This window comes from Pteropus vampyrus, unplaced genomic scaffold (genome assembly GCF_000151845.1).
Source record: "Pteropus vampyrus isolate Shadow unplaced genomic scaffold, Pvam_2.0 Scaffold66, whole genome shotgun sequence".
Classification (NCBI taxonomy): Eukaryota; Metazoa; Chordata; class Mammalia; order Chiroptera; family Pteropodidae; genus Pteropus; species Pteropus vampyrus.
Window position 1 is genome coordinate 1,734,332 of NW_011888847.1, and position 21,664 is coordinate 1,755,995.

The 21,664-nt window shown below is 33.6% G+C and overlaps 1 protein-coding gene across 1 annotated transcript in view; it reads right to left on the reverse strand.

Moving 5' to 3' along the window:
- The window catches only part of MSH2 (mutS homolog 2), a 67,499-nt gene that overhangs the window by 3,186 nt on the left and 42,649 nt on the right, over positions 1–21,664 (reverse strand). The window contains exons 9-14 of the mRNA XM_011361316.1: positions 10,940–11,063; positions 9,258–9,408; positions 6,933–7,030; positions 3,608–3,853; positions 2,324–2,528; positions 908–1,155 (exon numbers count right to left, since the gene is read on the reverse strand). Of these exons, the coding sequence (XP_011359618.1) occupies positions 908–1,155; positions 2,324–2,528; positions 3,608–3,853; positions 6,933–7,030; positions 9,258–9,408; positions 10,940–11,063 (1,072 nt within the window). The remainder of the gene's footprint in view (positions 1–907; positions 1,156–2,323; positions 2,529–3,607; positions 3,854–6,932; positions 7,031–9,257; positions 9,409–10,939; positions 11,064–21,664) is intronic.

Genomic DNA, 21,664 nt, shown 5'->3' on the forward strand with positions numbered 1-21,664 from the left:
GGATTCTTATTCCTATCTTCTCTGTACTTCATCTGGTCTTTTTAATACATTTTGAATCATTTCTTTATCATACAAAACACAATGATTTAAAAGTAAAACCTCAACTTCATGCCAAATGCCAAGTCCAACTAAAAGTATAGTTTATGTCAATAATAATAACGCAAATACAGTAGCTCAAAAGGATTCCCACTGTAGCATAAGTAACAAAGGATAAAAGAACCAAAAACAATACTCATTTAAGTGCAACCAACTGATGGCAGAAAAACATGTTCATAGAAAATCAAAAAGCCAATAAAAAAGTTATTCTGATGACTATTAAAATGTTTAATAAAAACTTTATAGTAACATTAATCTTGACTCAGTATCTGATTAACTGCCAGACCCATAAATGATAAACTTTTCTGCAAGGATGAAATGCCAAGATATAATAAGTCATTCCCTATGTGATAACTACTAACAATTTCAAGATTTCTGGAAGCCCCAACTTTGAATGAGCTTCTTTACAGTAACACATCCTTAACATAAGATTAACAATAAATAGTTTATTAAATGGTAACAGCTAGAGCCTTGGAACTTCAAAGCTTATTTGTTACTATCTCTAAGTTAATTTGACAAGAAAAAAATTGCCATGGGGGGTAGTACAAAATCCCTCTGTAAAGATGTTTAAGAGTATAAATTATTCTTTCTGTGATTGTTTTAGAATAACTGTTGCTACCATAAGACACGGAAATAGATATAATGTACCATGTCCCTGCCCCCAGACTGTGAATTATAAAATGTGTTCTATAAAAACATCAATAATTCATACTAACTTAGAATAAGGTAATAACTGATGATTTCAAGGGTAGTAAGTTTCCCATTATCACACCCTGAATTCACAGTAAGAAGACCAGTGGTATACACTCACCTTTCTTCACCTGATAAAGCATAGTTAAGGTCTCTTCTGTAGTTAGTGCTGTGACATGTAGATTATTAACAGTTGGTATCTGATTTGCCAAGGCAGTAAGTTCATGAAAATGAGTTGCAAACATGCAAAAAGCACCGATTTTTGTTGCAATGTACTCTGATATAGCCCATGCCAACCCGAATCCATCATAGGTAGAGGTTCCCCTTCCCAATTCGTCAATGATTATTAAAGAATCTTTAGTCGCAGATCTGAAACACATGATTATGTGAAAATTTCCCATGACATAATAAGTGATAATGTGAAAAACAAAGTACAATGAGAAAGATGTGCAACAAACATAACAGATCCATTATCTTAACACACAAAAGCATTCAACACTCAATAAAAAGCACTAAAACTTCAGTAGAAAAATGGGCACGGACATGAAAAATTGATGGAAGAGGAAACAAATGGTGAATAAATATTTTTAAATTATCAATCTAATAGTAATGAACGAATTTCCAAATAAAGCAGCTATCATTCATTTCTTGCTAATCAAATCAGCCGAGACTAAACAAAAATAATGCCACCTGAAGGTGGGACAGGGTAGGACGATATAAACACTGGGAGACACAGCTGATGGTCACGAAAATCTGTGTCTGTCACAATGTGAGGTATCGGCTTTTTTTCTTTTGTCATCTCTCATCAAATGTTAGGAGAGGAAATTTTTTTTAGAGAATTTGACATTTCTTCATGTACTTACTGGTTATTTATTTTTTCTGTGAATCGTCATTGACATCTGCTTATTTCTTTAATCTTTTAAGTTATGAATATTTGTTGACCTTATTGACTAATTACTTATTGAACAAGCAATAATCAACACATAATTTACTAAGGACAACCAAGAATCAGAAGGCACAGCCTCCCCGGCCTTCAAAGAAACTCCTAATATCTGAAATAAAGACAACAGATTTCAGTAACCTCAAAAATAAAAACCTAATAAATGACAGGCTTGTCAAAAAGTTCAGTGAAGAAACGCCCACGACCTTAGGCTCATGACAAGTAGAAGTAGAATTGGAGAAGTAGAATTTCTGTCATTAAGGCTTGTAAAGATTGGAAGGGACTTAGTAAAGAACAAGGAGAGATCATTCCGGGTAGTGTCAACAGGGCAGGCAAAAGGCACGGTAGTGGGGAAAATTTGTAAGGCGAACCACCAGAAACTTGAAGAAGACAACTTTAAAAAAATCAAGGAAACTTTCCACAACTATGACCACTCATCCTTTTAAAATAATATAGATTACATAAAGTTCACAGGAAAACTACTGAACTAGATTGAAGTTCTCAGATGTTTTACAGATAAATCTACAAATGTACGTCTACTTCTCATGGGAAAGGGACATTCATTTCCATTTTCAGGACACTGGGAAATGCACTCACCTGAGAATAGAAGCAGTTTCTAACATTTCAGCCATAAAGGTGGAGACTCCTTTCAATTGACTGTCACCAGCCCCTACCCGGGCCAAGATACAGTCCACAATGGACACTTCTGCTGACTCGCACGGCACAAAACACCCAATTTGGGCCATGAGAACTATCACCCCAGTTTGGCGAATATATGTTGATTTACCTCCCATATTGGGGCCTATAAAACAAATTGTATCAAAAAGCAAGATTATTAATTTATTTCTGCTACTAGTAAATTGACTGTTAGTCCTGAATTGCACATTGGTGACTCATCACCTAGGTCATATGATATGGCATACAAAAAGTAGAACCATAAGCTACCCAAACAAACAAAGTTACTGCCCGCTCTACTCCCTGAAGTAGTGCTATTCTCTCCTCAGACAAACCTCACTGTTCCCTTCATGGAGAGGCCCCATAAAAATATAAACCTTACTTGTAATTTGACCATGGCCTAGAAAGATTATACAGACATTTTCCCACAGCTCACAGAGCTGCCTGCAAGATAATTTTTATGACATCCAGAAAAGCAGTACAAGCTTAACTGACTAATTAAACACTGTAATTCATTAATAAATGGGCTATTAGTGAATAGATCGGTATGGTCAAATTCTTCAAATCGCTTAAACTCCACAAAAAAGCTCTAAGACATAATTCTACTTTTGGAAAATGTACAATTTACATGTCTGGGTCAAATTATGAGTGACCTGAAAATCCATGTGGGGAAACAGACTATAATCATTGACCATTTCTCAAATATATTTGCCCAAAGACTCCTAACTCCCCCACTTTGTTTTTTAGAATCTGATTAAGATCTCTCGAAACACTTTAGTTTGAGACACGCCACATTAGTCTCTAAGCAAGTCTACTTTTTTCTAGTTTCACATGAATCTAGTGCCATGTCTTTAAAAGAACTGCTACCCTAAGCTGAGGTCAGTCCAGCGGCCATTCTGCTTGCCCTTCAATGACCTCACTGTTGAAAGGTCTGGCTCAAAGGTGAGCTTTGAAGATGTAGAGGTGTTCATTTTTAAATGAACTAACCCCTGGAACAGAAGTTTTATATAAATACAATATTCTCTCATAAGCGTTTCCCCCTCTTCCAAATCTTCCCTCTAATCCAAATGTAAATATGTTACACACTAGTATGAATTATATGTTCTTTTTCTAATGTCAAGAAGTACGATTTTATTCATCAGTTTTAAACATATTGCTACTCCAACATTAAAAAAAAAAAAAAAAAAGCCCATAAACTAGATTTACCAGTAATGATGTGGAACATCTGTTTATCTTTTTCAAAGTGAACATCATTAGGAATAAATGCAACTTCATCTTGAACTTCAACACAAGCATGTCTGGATGCTTTCAACTTAATTCTTCCTTGCCCTTTCTCCAAAATGACCGGTCGTACATATGGAATAGGTGCTCCATTTGACACATGGGCAAAGCTGACGACAGCATCTAGCTGAGCTAACACATCATTGAGTGTCTGCATTGGTTCTACATAGCCTACATAAAAACAGAAAATATGCACAGGAATATTGAATCATAAAAAATACATATAAGCAGCTATAAGAATAAATTTAACTTACCCATTTGAGAATTAAATTTCCTAATTTATATAGTTTTTGAAAATTACTAGATGTATGCCATAACTAAACTTGAAAGTAGCACCTAAAACTTAATATGAGGATAAAATGTGTTACTATATCTCCCTCTATTATGAACAGATTTGAAAAATACAAGGAATATAATGCCCCTCCCTTATAAAACACATTAAAACATAAAAGCACACAGCTGCTCATAAAGAAATAAGGTAGAGATTTAAAAAGAAAGAGAAAAAAACCTAACGAGGAAAAGCTTTCATAATATATTGATAAGGTAAGAAAAGTAGTGATATCTGGGGCACGTCTGCAATTTTAAAACACATCTTTCTCTAATTTTGAAGAATCTAAAACCAGGATGGCATTTCACAATTATCATAAGAAAGTACAAACACTGGTAATAAGATATAACGTGACCATCAGGCCTGCACATGTAAACCTGACAGACTTTTACTTGAGCATTCTTCTCCATCAATATCACACGTAATTGAATTTTAGCATAAATTTAGATCTATAATTGTCATTTAAAATACTTTCAGCAAGATTCTACTCTTCTAGGGCATTAAAACTAAAAGCTAATTAATCAACGGGTATCACTGTCCCTTAGAATAATAATAGACACGTTTCATAGCTTCACTCAAATACTCACTTGATAAAATACGATTTGCCTCTTGAGAACTTGTAAATAAAACTCTGACTTTATTTAACAGTTTGTGTTTGATACTAGACATCAGTCTGATGCTTACAAGCTTAGGGAACTCTTTACTAAAAACAAAAGCAGATCAGAGACCATGTCTTACTTATGCTTATAGGTGAATAGAGTTGAGATCCCATGAACTAGATTTGACCTAAGTTTTTTACGGTAGTGACGTCTGGGCTGAAACTCTCAGTATTTCCTTAGAACTATTTTTATTCCATAGAGAATAAAATCTTAATACATAGAATGAAAAAAACCCTAAAAGCTATTATGTACATAAAAAAGTCACTGACACATGCTAGGCAAAACATGTTTAGTCAATAAAAAGTTAAAATTTCAGAATAGATTCTAAAATTTTAATAGTTTGGAGGGGTTGGTGTAACAGACTCATGTGTCATGTGGAACTGTCACACAAACATCAATGTGTCAAAAGCTTCAAAGGAATTTCAAGAGAATAGTGTTCAATTTTAGAAAAACAATTATGAGTATTCAAAATGACAAAAAATTTGACTCATCTTTGATTCCTTTGTTCCTCATAAGTGGTAATAAAAATTAACTATGAATAGCCAAATACAAATAATTCTCTTACTCTGTTTCACCACTAAAATAAAAGGAAAAGAGTTCACACTACCCTATCATGCAGCAAATAGGAACCTGTAGCTACTTAAACATTAGTGGAGCAATTACTATAATTACTTTAAAACCATCTTGCTCTTAACAGCACCTTTTCTTGCTTAACAGCAAGATAGAAATCTATAAAAATGATCTATTACATTTCAAAATATAGTTTAAAATGTGTATGTTAGACCAAGAAGGTTTCATTTAAATTCAAGGTGACTCCAAATACAAACTATTCAATTTAAATGTTAAAATCTAGTAGCTTTAACCTACTAGATGCTTAATAAATACTAGTTAATATTGTTTTTTAGAGAAAGACTCACAGTTTGAATATATAGTGTTTATAGGGTTCTTAAAAATGCAATCTAGGCTAAGAAACATAATTCAACAAGATTATCATGCTACAGTTATCTGGTAACCACCAAGGAAAAATGTAATCTTTATAAATCTCATTTGTTTCAACCGATATACAAAGTGTATTAGAACCTTCAAGTTTTATGTTTCTAATTCACTAGGAAAAGTCATAATAGCAAAATAATTTACTATTATTTTACATGTACATAGTTTTTAAATAACTTTTACCCATAAATAATTCAGCATGCATATCCTGAGAACAGGACATCCTCCTAATCACAATACATATCCAAGAAATGTGACACCAATACCATACTATCTCGTATTCAACTTTGCCAATTTGTCCCAAGCGTCCTTCATAGCTATTCCACAACTTCAACCCCTAGTCCTGGATCCAATCAAGGGTCATTGACTACATTTAACTATTCGGTCTCTTCTCCTTTAATCTAGAACAGATCCTGTCCATTCTTTTTTTGCTTCCATGGCAACGGACATTTCTAAAGAGTTCTTCAGGCCTTAAAAAGAATGCCCCACAATCGAAATCTATCTGGTTTTTTGTTTGTTTGTTTATAATCAGGTTAAATATTTTGGTCAAGAATACTACCGAGGTGATCTGGTGTCCTTCCCTCTGTGTCATATCAGAAAGCATGTAATGTCATTTATCTCATTATTGGTGATGCCAACTTCGATCACTTAAAGTATTTCTTTGGTATATTTTTGCGAGGCACAATAAAAGTTACAGTCAATATACACATAATGATAGGCAAAGGCTTCCATCTTAAACACATCCAACCTACTCTGTACTACACATACATTCATTCCATGCTAAAGGCAACACCACAGTGCCAAGTCATGCTGTCCGCTGTCCCTTTAATTGTAACAATCATCTCAAACAATGCCTCTAGAATGGACTCTGAAAATCTATAAAGTGGCATACAGAACTTAAAAAGGCTTGTCTCATGAGTAATTCCTATTTGCTTTTCAGTGGTATTTGTTTCCATAATGAGCACATAGATAATCTAAGATATTGCTGCCTTATAGCCCTTGGTGTTTCTTTTCCTTGCTACAACTATAATAAGTTGTATGTTTTTTTGCACATTTTTGTTTTTTAGGGTATTCCCATTCCTTAGGCTGCACTATGTTACTTTTTTACCACAATACAGCATGCGTTATTTGGTAAGTAGGCTAAATAATAAACAGTCACAGTGTGTAACAGCTTTTTAAAAAACTACTTTTCAAACATCCTGATGTTTTCCTATTACCAAAAATCAGGTCAGATTCACAATATTTAATGCACTGGCTCTATTAAATTTACCTGAAGAAATATTGACAATTTCTTTAACAATGGCATCCTGGGCTTCCTCGTACTCAGTTTTATTTTTGGTATACTCTTCATTGAGAGAAGTTAATGTACTGCAAATCAAGATAATTATTAAAAATATTAAAACATCTATTAAAGGTCATATGCTCTACATAAAATATAGCCAGATCCTACAAAGCATTAAACAATAATTAAAATGGAAGTATCAACTGAAAATGAACAATTCACAGGGGCAGATGTGGCTGGAATTCATTATATTAACATTTATGCTGTTTACAACAGCCCACTGGCATAATTCTTCCTATGACAACAATTATTCCATTGCATAAAATTCTGATCTGTGGCTTCTTCTAAAATATTTAAATAAATAAGTCTTCATCCTTAGTAAGGATGGAGGCCACTCCCTCCCCTTTAAAATACATATACGAACACACAGTTTCTCTCATTATTATAGTGTAATTGTCTTTTGATATTAAAAGCTGTCAAAGTAAGGAAAATGTTTTTGAACACTAAAATTGTATTGAGGAATTTAAAGAGAAAACAAAATCAAAGGCTGAAATAAAAAAAAAATGCCGAAGATGAGAATAAGTGAAGAAAAAAAAATCACTGGTATCAAAAGAAGGGGTTGAAATTAAAAATGAAAAGACACGATGAGGGGTCACAATGAAGAAAAAGAGAGAGAAGTACTTATCTGAAGAAGAGCATCAGTAAACCAAGGTGATAATTGTGAACTTGAAGGAATTAGCCAATGACCTAATACATATATACAGCTAGTAGCTCAAGAACAGTACATGGGCAAATAGCAGCACAAAAAGACTATTATGAAACAGATAAATGGAAAGGATTACAGGAAGAAAAGCAACAGGCAAAGATATTATAAAAGTTTGACTGCTATGTGAAGGAAAGAGCAGTAAGAGATAGAAGCAGAGCAGGGCAGGGATCAGATTGGATAGATCATAATAAACATTTTAACAGTTTTCTGGACGACAGACATTGCAAGATTTTAAGGAGGAAAATTATATGATCAGAGTCAGATACAAAGCAAGCATTTGATCTGCTGGAAAAAATCAATAAATAAAATTTTCATTTTTGAAATCACTGTCATTCAATTTAATCTTTTTTATACATGCTGCAACTAACAAATGGGTGATTCAAAGATGATTCTAACACCCAGAAAGTTCTATCTTATCTAAGCCAAAATATATATGCTGTACTTCTTGAATCAGGGATATAGTGTGGTAGAAAAATGATTATGAATTTGGCAACAGAAGATCTAGGTCTGAATATCTAGCATTACTGGTTGTCTAATCCTGGGGAATTGGGAGTTTCAGTTTCTTCACCTAAAAAATGAGAGAAATATACCCAACCTATTTATTTCAGAGAACTACTATACTATGAGGAACAAAGAAAACAGACTGTTCTCATTACTGGGGTGTCTGAATACCCAGAATAATGTCTGCACATAACACTCAAAATACTTTTAAATAAAAGGATAAATGGGGACCATACATACAAAAGCTACCTGTAAAATACTGGGAATATTCAGGAGAGGTGGGAATAAGGCCAGCCATAAGTTCCAGTACAGTACAGAGGATAAATGCCCTCCTCGCCAAGTCACAGAAGACTCATATTAAAATAATTATTATTTGCCTATGAATAATCTGCCGCAGGAACTTCCTAACATCAGCAAGGAAAAAGGCAGGAAAAAACTGGGTAAGATTTTTTTCAACAGGGAACATGATTTTTCATAAAGCTGTAATCCAATGAGTGGTCTCATTAAGGCTGGTAGATGTCTCCCTAAACTAATTTATTCAGCTACTTACTATACCAAAAGAATGTTTTTACATGATAAAAAAATGTTTTTACATGATATTTACATGATTTTTTTACATGATATTTACATGATATTTTACATGATATTCTTAGAAAAAATAAATATGTGAAAATAACTGAAGTAGAGATGTGAGGAGGAACTATAATAAATATGGAAACATAATATAAAATAAAATTAATACAATCAATTTCAGATTGACAAAAGAACAGTGAGAGAGGCAGCTGAAAAAAATAATCTTAAAAACAGACCCAAAGTGCCACTTTGGTCAGTGATTAAGACAGAGATTATTTAACAAGTGATGATGGGACACCTGACTAGCCTCCTGTAAGAAAGCAAAGCTTCAATCTTACTTTATGCCTTATATCAATTAACAATAAATAAGATAAAACTTCCTTCTCATAGAACATTCACATTTCATCAGAGAATAATTTAGTTGTATACAACTACTTATTGAAGGCTTAACAATATAATACAAACTTACAAACCTATTGGTAAATTTAACACCATTCTTCTGAATATCAACTGTACTGAAGTTTTTATTGTTACGAAGGACTTTTTCTTCCTTACACGTTACACGAAAGTAATATCCAAACTGTGAGTTGGAATCCAATTTAATCTGTTTGCCAGAATCCAAGCCTTCATGATCAGGGAAGAAAAAAAAAGAAAGAAAGGAAGTCTGTCACAGATATCCATAGTCATTTTTCCATGTAAATGTTTAAAATAATTAAATCCAAGAGTGAAAAATATACTTTTATTACATGATAGCATACTGGAAACTATCAGTATTATCTAACAAGGCAAGATACAAACCCTATTTCACTTCACTTAATTCATGTAGTTTTTTCTACATGAATTAAGGCTATCTATAAAATCCTTAAACTCCCTTATCAATGTGAGCTTCTGATGCGGAAGCGCGTTCTGGGTAACCCCATGCAAGGCTGCAGAAAATCATCAGTGGACAGAACGCGCATGCTGTTCTAGATGCTGGGGGCATGAGGGTGAACAAGATACAGCCCCTGCCCTTGAGGAGTTCTGCACGAGGCTTTAGTTAACCAGAACATTTCTCTGGAAGACAGAGCAAATTAAAGTGCACAAATACAGTTTCCAAAGAAGTTGAGACTCTAACAATAAAACTCTAGAAAAACGAGGACACATATCTTGTTAAGTGTAAGCAACTTCACAAAATATGCAATGATTGATCAGCTAGACTTAATCAACAAAGATTTTTGAGTTTTGTAAGTCTGTTTTCTCCCCTTAATCTCACTCATGAATATGATCTTTAGACCACAAACTAGAAGAATAGTATCTACAAATATGCTGAAGTGTGGCTATCAAACGTTAGTAGCAGCAAACAACTAAAGACAGACTTCACTTGACAGGAGAAAGACCATACGGAGCCATGATGTGAGGAGGGTAAATTTTAATATACTTCAGAAGCAAAGGTTCTTAAATCTAGGATCTAGTCCATATGTGGACTCTATATAGAGACTAAGTGCATGCTTAATATGGAGATAAAGGCATATTTCTGGGAAGAGGATCCATAACTTTCATCGGATTCTCCAAAAGTTTAAGTACTACTGCTGTGAGGGGTCTTCTAGTTCTAATGCTAAGATTCATTTATTCATTCAACACACATGTGAGAGATGCTCAGAACAAAGAAGTTTACAAATTCAGAATAAAACAGAACAGTGTAAATAGAGTGAGACTATTAGAGAATTAATAACTTGGCATGGAAAGCAGACATTATAAAAAACTTGAATTAATGAAATGTTTGGGAACCCCCAAAGCCAAATTAATTATCTAGTACTAGTAGAATTAGGCTTATAGAAGAGGTGACATATAAAACAGGTCTTATTTAAAAGATAGGATGCAAGGGCCTGTTGGGTGATGTGTTTGGCAGTCATCCTGGGGTTGGGGGCAATTAGTAAGAGATGAGTCTGAAAGGTGAGGAGAGGCTCTGAATGTAAAGTACCCTGTATGTTGACTATTTAGTGTTTAAAACTTTATTCTATAGGAAAAAAGACTGGTACTTTAAACAAAGAAGTGACATGATCAACTGTCTTCCAGAAATTTAATTTTGGCACCAGTATGGACACTATGTAGAAATATTATACCATACTATATTATACTAAAAGAATTATTCAGACTTCCAACAGCCAATTCTTACCTAGATCTCTTGCTGTACTTATTAATGTTGATTGCATCTTCTTTTCTAAATCATCCATTATTTCTCTTAATTCACTCAGATTAGGATCAAATGAAGGTTTTACAAGGAATTCATGGTTTTCCACCTACAGGCAGACCAAAGAGTGGCTAAATTTTATAAATAATGGGTAAAGATAGAAGTCATGAAGCAAGTATTTTCTTTTACTTAAATTTCACTGTCTTATGCTAAATGATTCAATATCCATAAGTTACTCAGCCACAATTATCAAGAGTTACTATTTACTAAGAGATCTAAAGTTCTGTTTATTAGGAGCTTAGAGTTCTAGATGTACAAAAATTATTCATGATCACACAGTGCTAGTAGTAAATGATACTAATAACATCCATTATTTTTATTTACATTTTCTCCTAAACAATGTTCAAAACATTTTTTCCTAAACATTACAGAACAATGTTCGACATTCAAAGCCTATAACAGAATGTGTAGTTTTTGCCTAAACCAAGGATCCATTTTATTCTCAAAGTCACTTCTAAAAAAAAAAACTACAGAATTGTATTTCTTCAAACTGAAAGTTCATCAAAATCTCAAAATTTAAAAACATATTCTTAAGTACTTTGTTTCCTTAAATTTACCAGTAATAACCAGCAAGAAATCATAATAAAAAATAGACCTCACTTACAATAGTAAAAATATACACAAAATATTTAGAAATAAACTTTTACTTATACAGAACTTTTATAAAGATATATGCTTATTAGAAGATTTAAAATAATTGATAAGTGAAGAGGTAAACTATGAAAGGAGAAAACAATCAAATATTAAGATGTTCCTAGTGACTCTCCAATAGGAATTGCTTTAAAAAAAATGACTAAAACTTAAACACACGAAATTCTGAAAGAATATTTTTTAAAAAGAATAAAGCCTATCTTTACGGATATTAATAACTGTTAAAAAGAATTATATATAAAAGCATAATATAAAAAAGTTTTCTAAAACAAAGAGATTTTTAAAAACTCAGTAAGTAGGACTGATATATATATTCCCAATTACTATCCACTTAATCAGAGCATACCTACACATACCATATGTGACCACCAAAAGAATAAGGAGTTAAAATCAAATTACAGAAAGCTAGCAACGAAAGAAAATAAAACTTTTATCAAATAACTTTCTCAATTTAAATCAACAAAATGAAAAAATAGGTAATATATTAAAATTTAAGTTTTGGGTTAAATCTAACTTTTTAAAAGATGAAACATTTGTAAAAAAATAATAAAAGCTTTGCAAAATATAAAGTTTAATATTTTCTTTTATAACAGCACTTGTTTGCATGTAAAAGAAAAACAGAAGGTTATTAAATGGGCAAATACAGAAACATACAACTCACAGATGAGAAAACAGGTGGTAAATGAACCCAAAGGAAAATGGTAAAGCGCCATAATAAAAAAAGATATGAATATTTAAGCAACTTTGATATTATTCTATAGCCATTTTTTTAAGGGGGGGGAAAAAACCCCACCACCAAATATCAATGAGGCTATAGTGAAATTAGTATACTCATTCATTTCTGGTGGGAATCTAAGTTGGTATAACCTTAAAAAAAAAAAGGCAATAAACAACAAGACTCAGATATTTGTTATGCTATTTGACAGAGCAATTCTAGTCCTAGGAATTCAAATTAAGGAAATAATGCCAAAGAAGCAAATCAACACAGGAATGAATAAAACCTCTGCAGATGTATTTGTTATAGCAAAACCCAGAATAATAAAACAGCGCAAAATTTGCACAATGGTACATCAACAGAATACTAGACAGCTACTTAAACAGACAATGAAGACGGTCTAGAAATAAGAACCAAGACTTATGATAATTCCAGGGAAAAAAATAGTGCTACAGTAGGGAATGGACAGCTACTGAATGTGCCTCTTCCGATGAATTTAAGAAAAGTGTGAGAGAGCCAGGCCAAGTTCCTATCCTCATCTCCACCTTCCAGAAACCCGTTGGTGAATCAACAAAACCCCAAGAACTCTCACTAATAATTCCAAATCTAGAGAGAAGAAAGTTGAATGAGTATCTTCACATTTTCCTTCTTTGGGTGGGGGAATACTGTTTTGAAAACACTGCTGCGGAGACCTGAGCAAAACAAGGGAAAGTGAATGTCTAGGCTCTAACTTACCAGAATAAATAAGGGTCACATACCAAACTGAGTATCCTTCAGCAATACATCACTCTTCCTGAACAATCTGAGATAATAAAATATACCACCCAACATACTCATTACATCGGACTCCACAAAGAAGATAGAACAAAATAAACTCAGGCTTGGAACTACAAAATGGGATAATGAAATCAAGAAAAAAGATAAAAAGAATGAGGAATGGAATTTAGGTCCTAACAATATCATTAAAATACAAAATAAATAAAACAAAGCAAAGAAGAGATGTTCCTGAATCAAACTACCTGTACTGATATAATAGGAAGACAATATAATCAGAGAATTCACATGAAAGTTGGAGATTAAATTAATTAGAGAAGAGAAATAAATATGGAGGACACTATTTATTTTTTTTAAAAAAGCTCCTAGAAATACTAGATAAACTATAAGCTCCTCTCTCAAAATAAATGTATAGTTGAAGAAAATCAGAAGTCTGAGCTCCTGCAAAGTGGACAGTCCCCAGAATAAAGCCAGGCCAAGGGGTCATTTTACAAACCTACCTCATAACAAACAGAAACAAGAGAGAAATCTGCCTCTATCAGCCTGGGTCCCTGGGAAAAGGGGTTGGCGGGGTAGAATCCCTGACAACATGCAACTAAAAGCCTCCCTTCACTGGGGTTTAGATTTCAAATGTCTGCTATCTGTGTTAGCAGTGAAAAAACTGTTCGTTGTTGGCCATTTCTATTATCTCCTCCTCTACAGTGAAGGAATGGACACATTTTCAGAGGACACATAACTGAGAACAAAGAATACATTTTGCAGCTTCCCTTGCAGCTAGGTGTGGGCATGACTAAATTCTAGCCAAAATGTGTGCAGAAATAATGTGTGCCATTTCCAGAATGTGTCCTCCTCTCCTCTTTTGTCCTCTCCCACTGGCTGGAATGAAGATAAGGTAATATTTGTACATAACTGTTCATAGGAGCAGCAGTCATAATAACCAAAAGATAAAACAATCTAAATGTCCATCAACAAGTGAATAAACAAAATGTGATAAATCCATACTATGGATTATTGAGCCATAAAAGGGAATGAAGCACTGATACATGCAACATTGTGGATAAACCTCAAACACATTATTCTAAATAAAAGAAGTCAGTCACAAAAGGCCATATATTATATGCTTCCACTGGTAAGAAAAATAAATGAACTGAAGTCCATGGAGACAACAGATTAGTAGTGGTTGCCAGCATCTGGGGAAAATAGGGCAAGGGGACTGACTGCTAACGAATTTGAATTTTTATTCTGGTGGCAATAAAAATATTTTGGAACTAGACAGTTGATGGTTGCACAGCATTGTGAATGTACTAAATGCCAGTGAATATTACATTTTAAAATGGTTAATTTTATGTTATGTAAATTCACTTCAATTTAAAAAAATGGTAACACTGGAAAGACAGACTCAATGTCATAATGATAGATTTTCCCCTAATTATTAAATTAAATGCAATTTTAATCAACATAGTGATAGGACATTAGTTATAAAGTTTAGAAATAACCAATAGTACATATTATAGTAATGAAACATAGGAAAATAATAATAAACATCAACTTCAGGATAGCATATATTTCTGTACAGGGATGGGTACAAATAGGACTCTGTCGTGAATATACAAATGTTAATTATATCAGTAATTACATGACAAGTATTTTATAACCAAAAATTTTAAAACTTTCAATACCTCAAAAAGGAGGAGTGAGTGAAGAAATCAGTGGGGAAAAGGATGTAAAAGGAAGGAAAATGGGAGAAGGAAGGAAAAAGGGTGGAAAGCGGGTAAAGGCTGAAGGAACTAGCCAGAGGACAGGGGAAGATGAAAGTGGGAACAGATAAAGAAGGGAAAAGGGCAAAGGAGTGAAGGAAAGAGAAGAAGTATAAAGAATTCTTCAGGCATCCAGGCAGAAAAAGTTAATCACCTGGAATGTGGAGTGGGGAGGGGTAGTGGTAAATCAAAGTGATAACAGATATTTCATTAATATCGGATGTCAGAGGATTGTGGTGCATCACCCTCTAAGTTTAGCAAAACTGTAGATAAAGATTGCTCAAAAATAAAACTAAAAGCCGGGTACTCTTATCAAACATGAAATAATTCCAAGACTATAATATCTATCAACTTTAAAAAAACAAAATCATCCGAAAAACAAACCTAGCCAAATAAAAGTGTAATAAAAAATTTTAAACCCAGGAATGAAGAAGCTATGGTAAAAGAACTGCTAGCGAGCACTGAATCCATTTACATATAATCATTAAACAACCCTGGAAATTGGAATTATACCTACAGACATATTGTGCATATTTTAGACCTGGACAATGTAAAAATAGAACCATTAAAAAACCAAGAAGTATGAGGAGAGGTAGAAGCACATAAATGAGTGTGGTTAGTGCTCAACTTTCATAGCAGGGAATTAATACTGTCCAAAATTGAAACGTTTCATTCAAACAAATTTCCAATCTCTTAATATTTTTTCTAATTTAGTTTCTTTAACCTATCTTTTATTTTCTCTTTCTTGTGAAAAGCATTCACTTGAAGCTCAGCAATTCCTTCCAAATTTCTTTTTGTTACACTAAAAAACATTAAGTTGAATCTTTTCAAAATTAAAAGTAATATCTATATAGTATAAGCTCCTTTTTTCAATTAATGTATTCATCTGTCTGTATATAACCATAAAAAAATCATTAGCTGTCTTTCAATGAGGATACTATTGGCACTTTGGGAAAATACTAAATTGTAAGAAACAAAAGCACAAAATTTCAACACCTGTCCTCGAAACCCTCAATATTGCCCATACTTGAAAACAGACTAAATGTTAATAGTTACCTCTGGGAGATATTTTAAAATTTCATCTATTTTTCTGCATTGTTTAAAAGCTTTATATAGATACCAATTTTACACCAGTGTTTTATTTATTTATTTATCTTTTAAAGGGGTAACTATAAGCAAAACTGTCGACATGTTTTGAGAGTTAATTCTAGGTGGAAAAGTACAAATCCTTCCTTTTTTTGCATTTTTTCATCTCTAAGAACATTTTAAAGCATTTATTGTATATTATCTTTACAACTTACATATATTCATACAATACTGATATAGTTTTATCAGAATCATGCATTGCAGTTTTTAAAAACTTTTAATCTTTTCTGTACCAGTATTTTCAATAAAAATTTATCTAAAGCTACTACTTTTCCAATAATAGGTAAAATATCAATCAATAAGTGTGTGTGAAAACTATTATTCAAAGATAAAATGGTCCAAATACTATATAGAAAAGCTTAAAAATTTAATCTCACCGTATCATCCAATGTAACTGAAACTTTTTACATTTTTGTGAAAAAAATCATTGCTTTTTTTTGAACCCTATCTTGGAATGGGTTTTGATCTACATTTACTTCAAAAACAGAAAATCTTTCTGTAAGATTTATGAAAAGCAGCCACAAAAGCACCTGAAGTATAATGCATAAAGCTAAGTCTAGGAAAAAATATTAAGCCAACCACTCTTGTAAATGACCGCTCCCTTCATTACATGAATGCCTAAGTGCACAGCTGGAAAACATGAGTGAAGCTTTCAGAAATCATGAAACAATTGACATTCTCTTGGGATTTCCTCAAAGTGGTTCTGAGTCATGTAATTTAAATGCCTAAATTCATTACAAATATCTACAATGACAGTGAAGGGCTGACTTCACCTTATGACCTGAGACAAGTTTAAAGGTTTATAACTGACAATAAAGAAGATATTATATACTAGGTCAGCTCCCTAGAGAATCTAGAACAAGTTTTAACTAGGAATCTGATTTTTAAAAGGCAATATCATAACATAAAACACGAAAGCCTATAGTTACAGGGCAGTATCTTAGTAGACACTGCTGGTGAGCTACACAACAGTTAATCCCGCCCCGCTCCCTTTTCATTATCTCCAACTACAGGGATAACCCAAACCTGTTTATCTTAGGCCAATCATCACTATCTAATTCTGGGGCCACAATCACTGCTTAAATGGTCCTCCATCAAGACAAAGTACAGGACTCTTACGTGGAATATTTTAAGAATTGCTATTGGAAGGTAGCCATCCTAGAGCCAAATGAGGGATCAGCCTTAGGCTGAAGTTAAAATCACAAAAGATAGAACAGATAAAGAATTAGGTCCTTTGGATGACAGCACTGAGCTGCTGGGTCAATGAGCTGCCGGGTCAAGCAGCTCTAAACAAAGCCTATCCTATCTCAAGACTTTTAATTTCATGCCCCTGATATACCCGAGTTTTAGATTATCTGACAAATAGAGTCCTGATTTCAACCTCAGTCTTACTCAGAAAAAAAAAGGAAATCCACAACAACTCTCATGGTACTTAACAGTGAAGGGCCCACAATATGCCACTGCAGAATAAAAATTAATTTGAGATGAAAGCATTTGAGAATAGACTTTGTTTCTGAACTCTCTTATCTGCCTTTGAGTAGAGCCTCCCAAAAGAACTGTCATAAATCCTCTCCCAGGGAGTTTTGTAACCAGGAAAGTCAAAGCTATCCTATCTCCCATCTATTTTCCAAAAGGCTCATTTACCTTTCCTAAAAATTATTTGCTTTCCTGTCCGTACCCTTTCTTCCCCTATTAAGACACCATAAAGCCTTAAACTCTAACAGCCTCCTGGAGTAACACTTTTCTGTGAACTCAAAAATCTGTCTGTTCCTTTATTAATCTATTTATTTTTTGTTAGTTTAATTCACAGGCCCCCAAACTGAACCTAAGAGAGTAGAAGTTTTTCCTCCCCTACAAAGTTAATTACTCAATGTTCTACTTTCAGATTAAGAAATTGAGGCTTGTCATATCTAAAGTGACAGCAATAAAATTAGGACAAATTACCTCTTCTTTTCCAGTCTATATGCATCTAATTACACTGCTTACCTTCCTAAAATCCAAACTCTACCCAGACATTTACACTCTAAACCCACAGCACCATTCAAGAATACTTACTACTATTTTACAATACAGTAAATTCTTATTTAACATATTTGTGTCAAATAAAAAATCCTTAACCTACAATAGGGTTAAGTTAGTGGAGTTAATGGAGTTGGAAGATGGAGGCTGTTAACATTGTTCATCTGAAAAAAGAGAAGAAATATTAACAATGGTCACTTTTATCTCTATGCTTTATTGTATCATTTGTTATAATACTATAAGTAGAAAAGTATCAATAAAGAAAAACTTAAAATTTATATTCTAGTATTTTAAATATCATTTTGAAAAACTACCCACAAGCAAACTAAATGAAAACTAAATATGGGAACTCATTAAGTCACTAATGGTACATTAGCATTTGTGAGGGAAAGTTTGGTTTACTTGCTGTCAAGCAGATATATATCCCAAAGGTCGGATCTATACAGTCAAAATATTGAATGACAGGAAGGGAGGGAAAGAGGGAGACAGGAAGGAAAGAAATGAAAAGATATAATATAAAATAAAAGGATACAAGATTTTATCATCCTGCTGTCTTTTTAAAATTATAATAGTGGCTAATATCCTATGCATAATAAAAACAAACTATTTATTGCAGGAAGACAGCCTTTGTTGTCTATAAGTGGTAGAGAGGGAGAAAAGGGTGATCCTCAAAGGCAGGGCATCTTTTAGGCAGGTTGTGAATGTGTGAATGTGATGTCCCAGATAAAAAGACAGCTCCAGGGGCATCGTTAATAGAGACTCTATACACTGATAGAGGGGTTACACATTTTTAAAAACTCTTAAATATGCTTAACTATATAAACCAATTTTTGGCCAGATATTGCCCAGTGGTTGCTCAAGAGTGCAGTATTTCAGGTAGGCAACAAACTCTTAGGAAGAAAAATCAAAACTCATTTTCGATTGCACTCCTAATTTATCAAGCAAGTAGTTCTCAAAGTGCGGTCCCCAGACAAGCAGCACCACTGGAGCACATGTTAGAAATACAAATTCTCCAGCCTTACTCCAGACTTCTAAGAATCTGATTCTGGGGATGGAGCCCAGACATTTGTATTAACAAGACCATCAGGTGACACTAATACAATGCTTAGCTTGAGAGCCACAATATCAAGGGGAGGAAATAGCAAGCTGTAAGAATAAAGAACAAAGGATAAAAGCAACTGCAGCATTTTAGCAGAACTCTGCCTGGCTTCCAAGTTGTTAAGTGTGTACAGCTGCAGTGACACTGAAAGGCTCAATTCTTGCAGTCTTACCTCCTTATGTTAGTCGGTTTTTGTTAACCATTAAAAACTACACCTTTACATGCTTTCATTTAAAGAAATGTTTACAAATATCCAACTCTGCCCAATCACAGATAAGGCCACACCCTCAGATACAGGGAGGTGGTGATGGTTTCAGTGTCCAGATGTCTGATGAACCAGTATTTCTGCCTCCCATTGATCTGAAAGTTGTGTACTCAAAATTATTCCACTAATAGTAACATTACAAAGAAAACAATAGCTAAAATGAAAGTCCTCTTAAACAAGCGGCGAACAATTCAAGTTTTTTGGTTGCTTAACCTACAAGTAAACGGAAGGTTGCCCTATTACTACAAAATATTACCAGAAAAGTGAAGCATTTATACCTATATATACACACTCGTGCAATTCTAAAACCCAAATATAGTTTACGGCCATGCCACCATGAACAAGCCCGATCCCATCTGATCTCAGAAGCTAAGCAGGGTCAGGCCTGGTTAGTACTTGGATGGGAGACCACTTAGGGAGACCACCTAGGAAAACCAGGTGCATGCATAAATAAATGAATGAATAAATGAATAAACAAACAAACAAATAAATAAAGAATTGTAAACTGACAAGGTCCTTGCAATCTGTGAGCTCGCTTTGCCTAAAAATAAATAAAACAATAAATAAAATAAAATCCAAATACAGAATAAATGAGGTTTAACTTCTTTATGCCTTAGTTAATAATCCACTAAAAACAAAGTAACTCAACATCCCATAGGACAAATGTTAACTCAAATTTAGTTGTTAAGAAGAATGCAAAGAATCTAACAATTAGCAAGCCAAACTATTACCTTAATATGAATGTGAGTATATAGTCCCTACCTGATCATATTTTATCAAGAACCTTAAAATGGAAATTTTTCGAAATATTTTGAAAGTCACATAATTTAATAATACTACTACATTCAATGGCCCCATATTAAATTTGTTCTATAAACAACCTTTAAACAGACACCAAAAAATTTACTATTTCATAAATTTTGCTTTCAAATTCACTTTCAGAGGATATTTTCAACTTACTTCAGAAACTATTCTTGCTTTATATTTATATATAAATTTATCTGTAAATTAGAGACCTGAGGATATAAATCAGTTAAACCCCAAGTGTTCTTCTCAACTAACAAGAAATTTGGAACAAAACAGTATTTAAAGACATGGTTCACTTTCTAGTTATATCAACAAATATTTAGGAGATATACATATACTCTAGCCCCCTTTCCCTTACTCTCTATGTGGAAAGTAAACAAAAGAAAAGTTGTCTTTTCCTGTGTTCCGTATTTACCTCTATCCTCTCTTCCCTTTTCCAGTGCCTATAATTTCCCTTCTCTCTTGGAATTAAACAAAATATAACCCGGCTTGCATATGTGAAATCTTTTATTCATGAGATTTCCTTTAACTGGGCCAGTTATGCCCAATATTCACTTCTCTTTTAATATTTCTTAATTTTCATCCACTGAAATGATTGTTATTTTTTTAAAAAAATCTTTCCCATCTATCATTTAATCTGACATCCACTATCTCAAAGGTATCTCACAAAAGTGCCAAGGTTAATCAACAAGACAAGTAATAATAAATGCTGGAGAGGATGCAGAGAAAAAGGAACCCTCATACACTGCTGGTGGGACTGCAAATTGGTACAGCCAGTATGGAAAACAGAATGGAAGTTTCTCAAAAAACTAAGAATTGATCTACCATATGATCCAGCAATCCCTCTATTGGCTATTTACCCCAAGGTCTTGAAAACCCATATCCGAAAAGATATTTGCACACCGATGTTCACAGTAGCATTATTCACAGTGGACAGGACATGGAAGCAACCAAAGTGCCGTATGATAGATGGTTGGCTAAGGAAGTTGTGGTATATATATACAATGGAATATTATTTGGCTATAAGAAGAGATGAAATACTGCCATTTGCGACATGAATGGACCTCGAGATAATCATGCTAAGCAAAATAAGCCAGACAGAAAAAGGTGAAATCACATGATATCACTTATATGTGGGATATAAACCTAAAAGCAACAAATGAACAGGAAAAACAAACAGAGACTCACAGCCGTGGACTACAGACTAGTGGTTAACAGAGGGAATGGGGTAGGGGAGGAGGGGGGTGGTAGACGTGGTAAAGGGGGTCAAATACAGAGCAGGTAGGAGAGAGTGAAGTGGGTAAAGGGGATCAAATGTATGGCAGTTGAAGGAAACTGGACTTTGGGTGGTAAGCACACAATAGAATATACAGATGTCAAATTATAATATACACCTGAAAATTATATAATTATATTA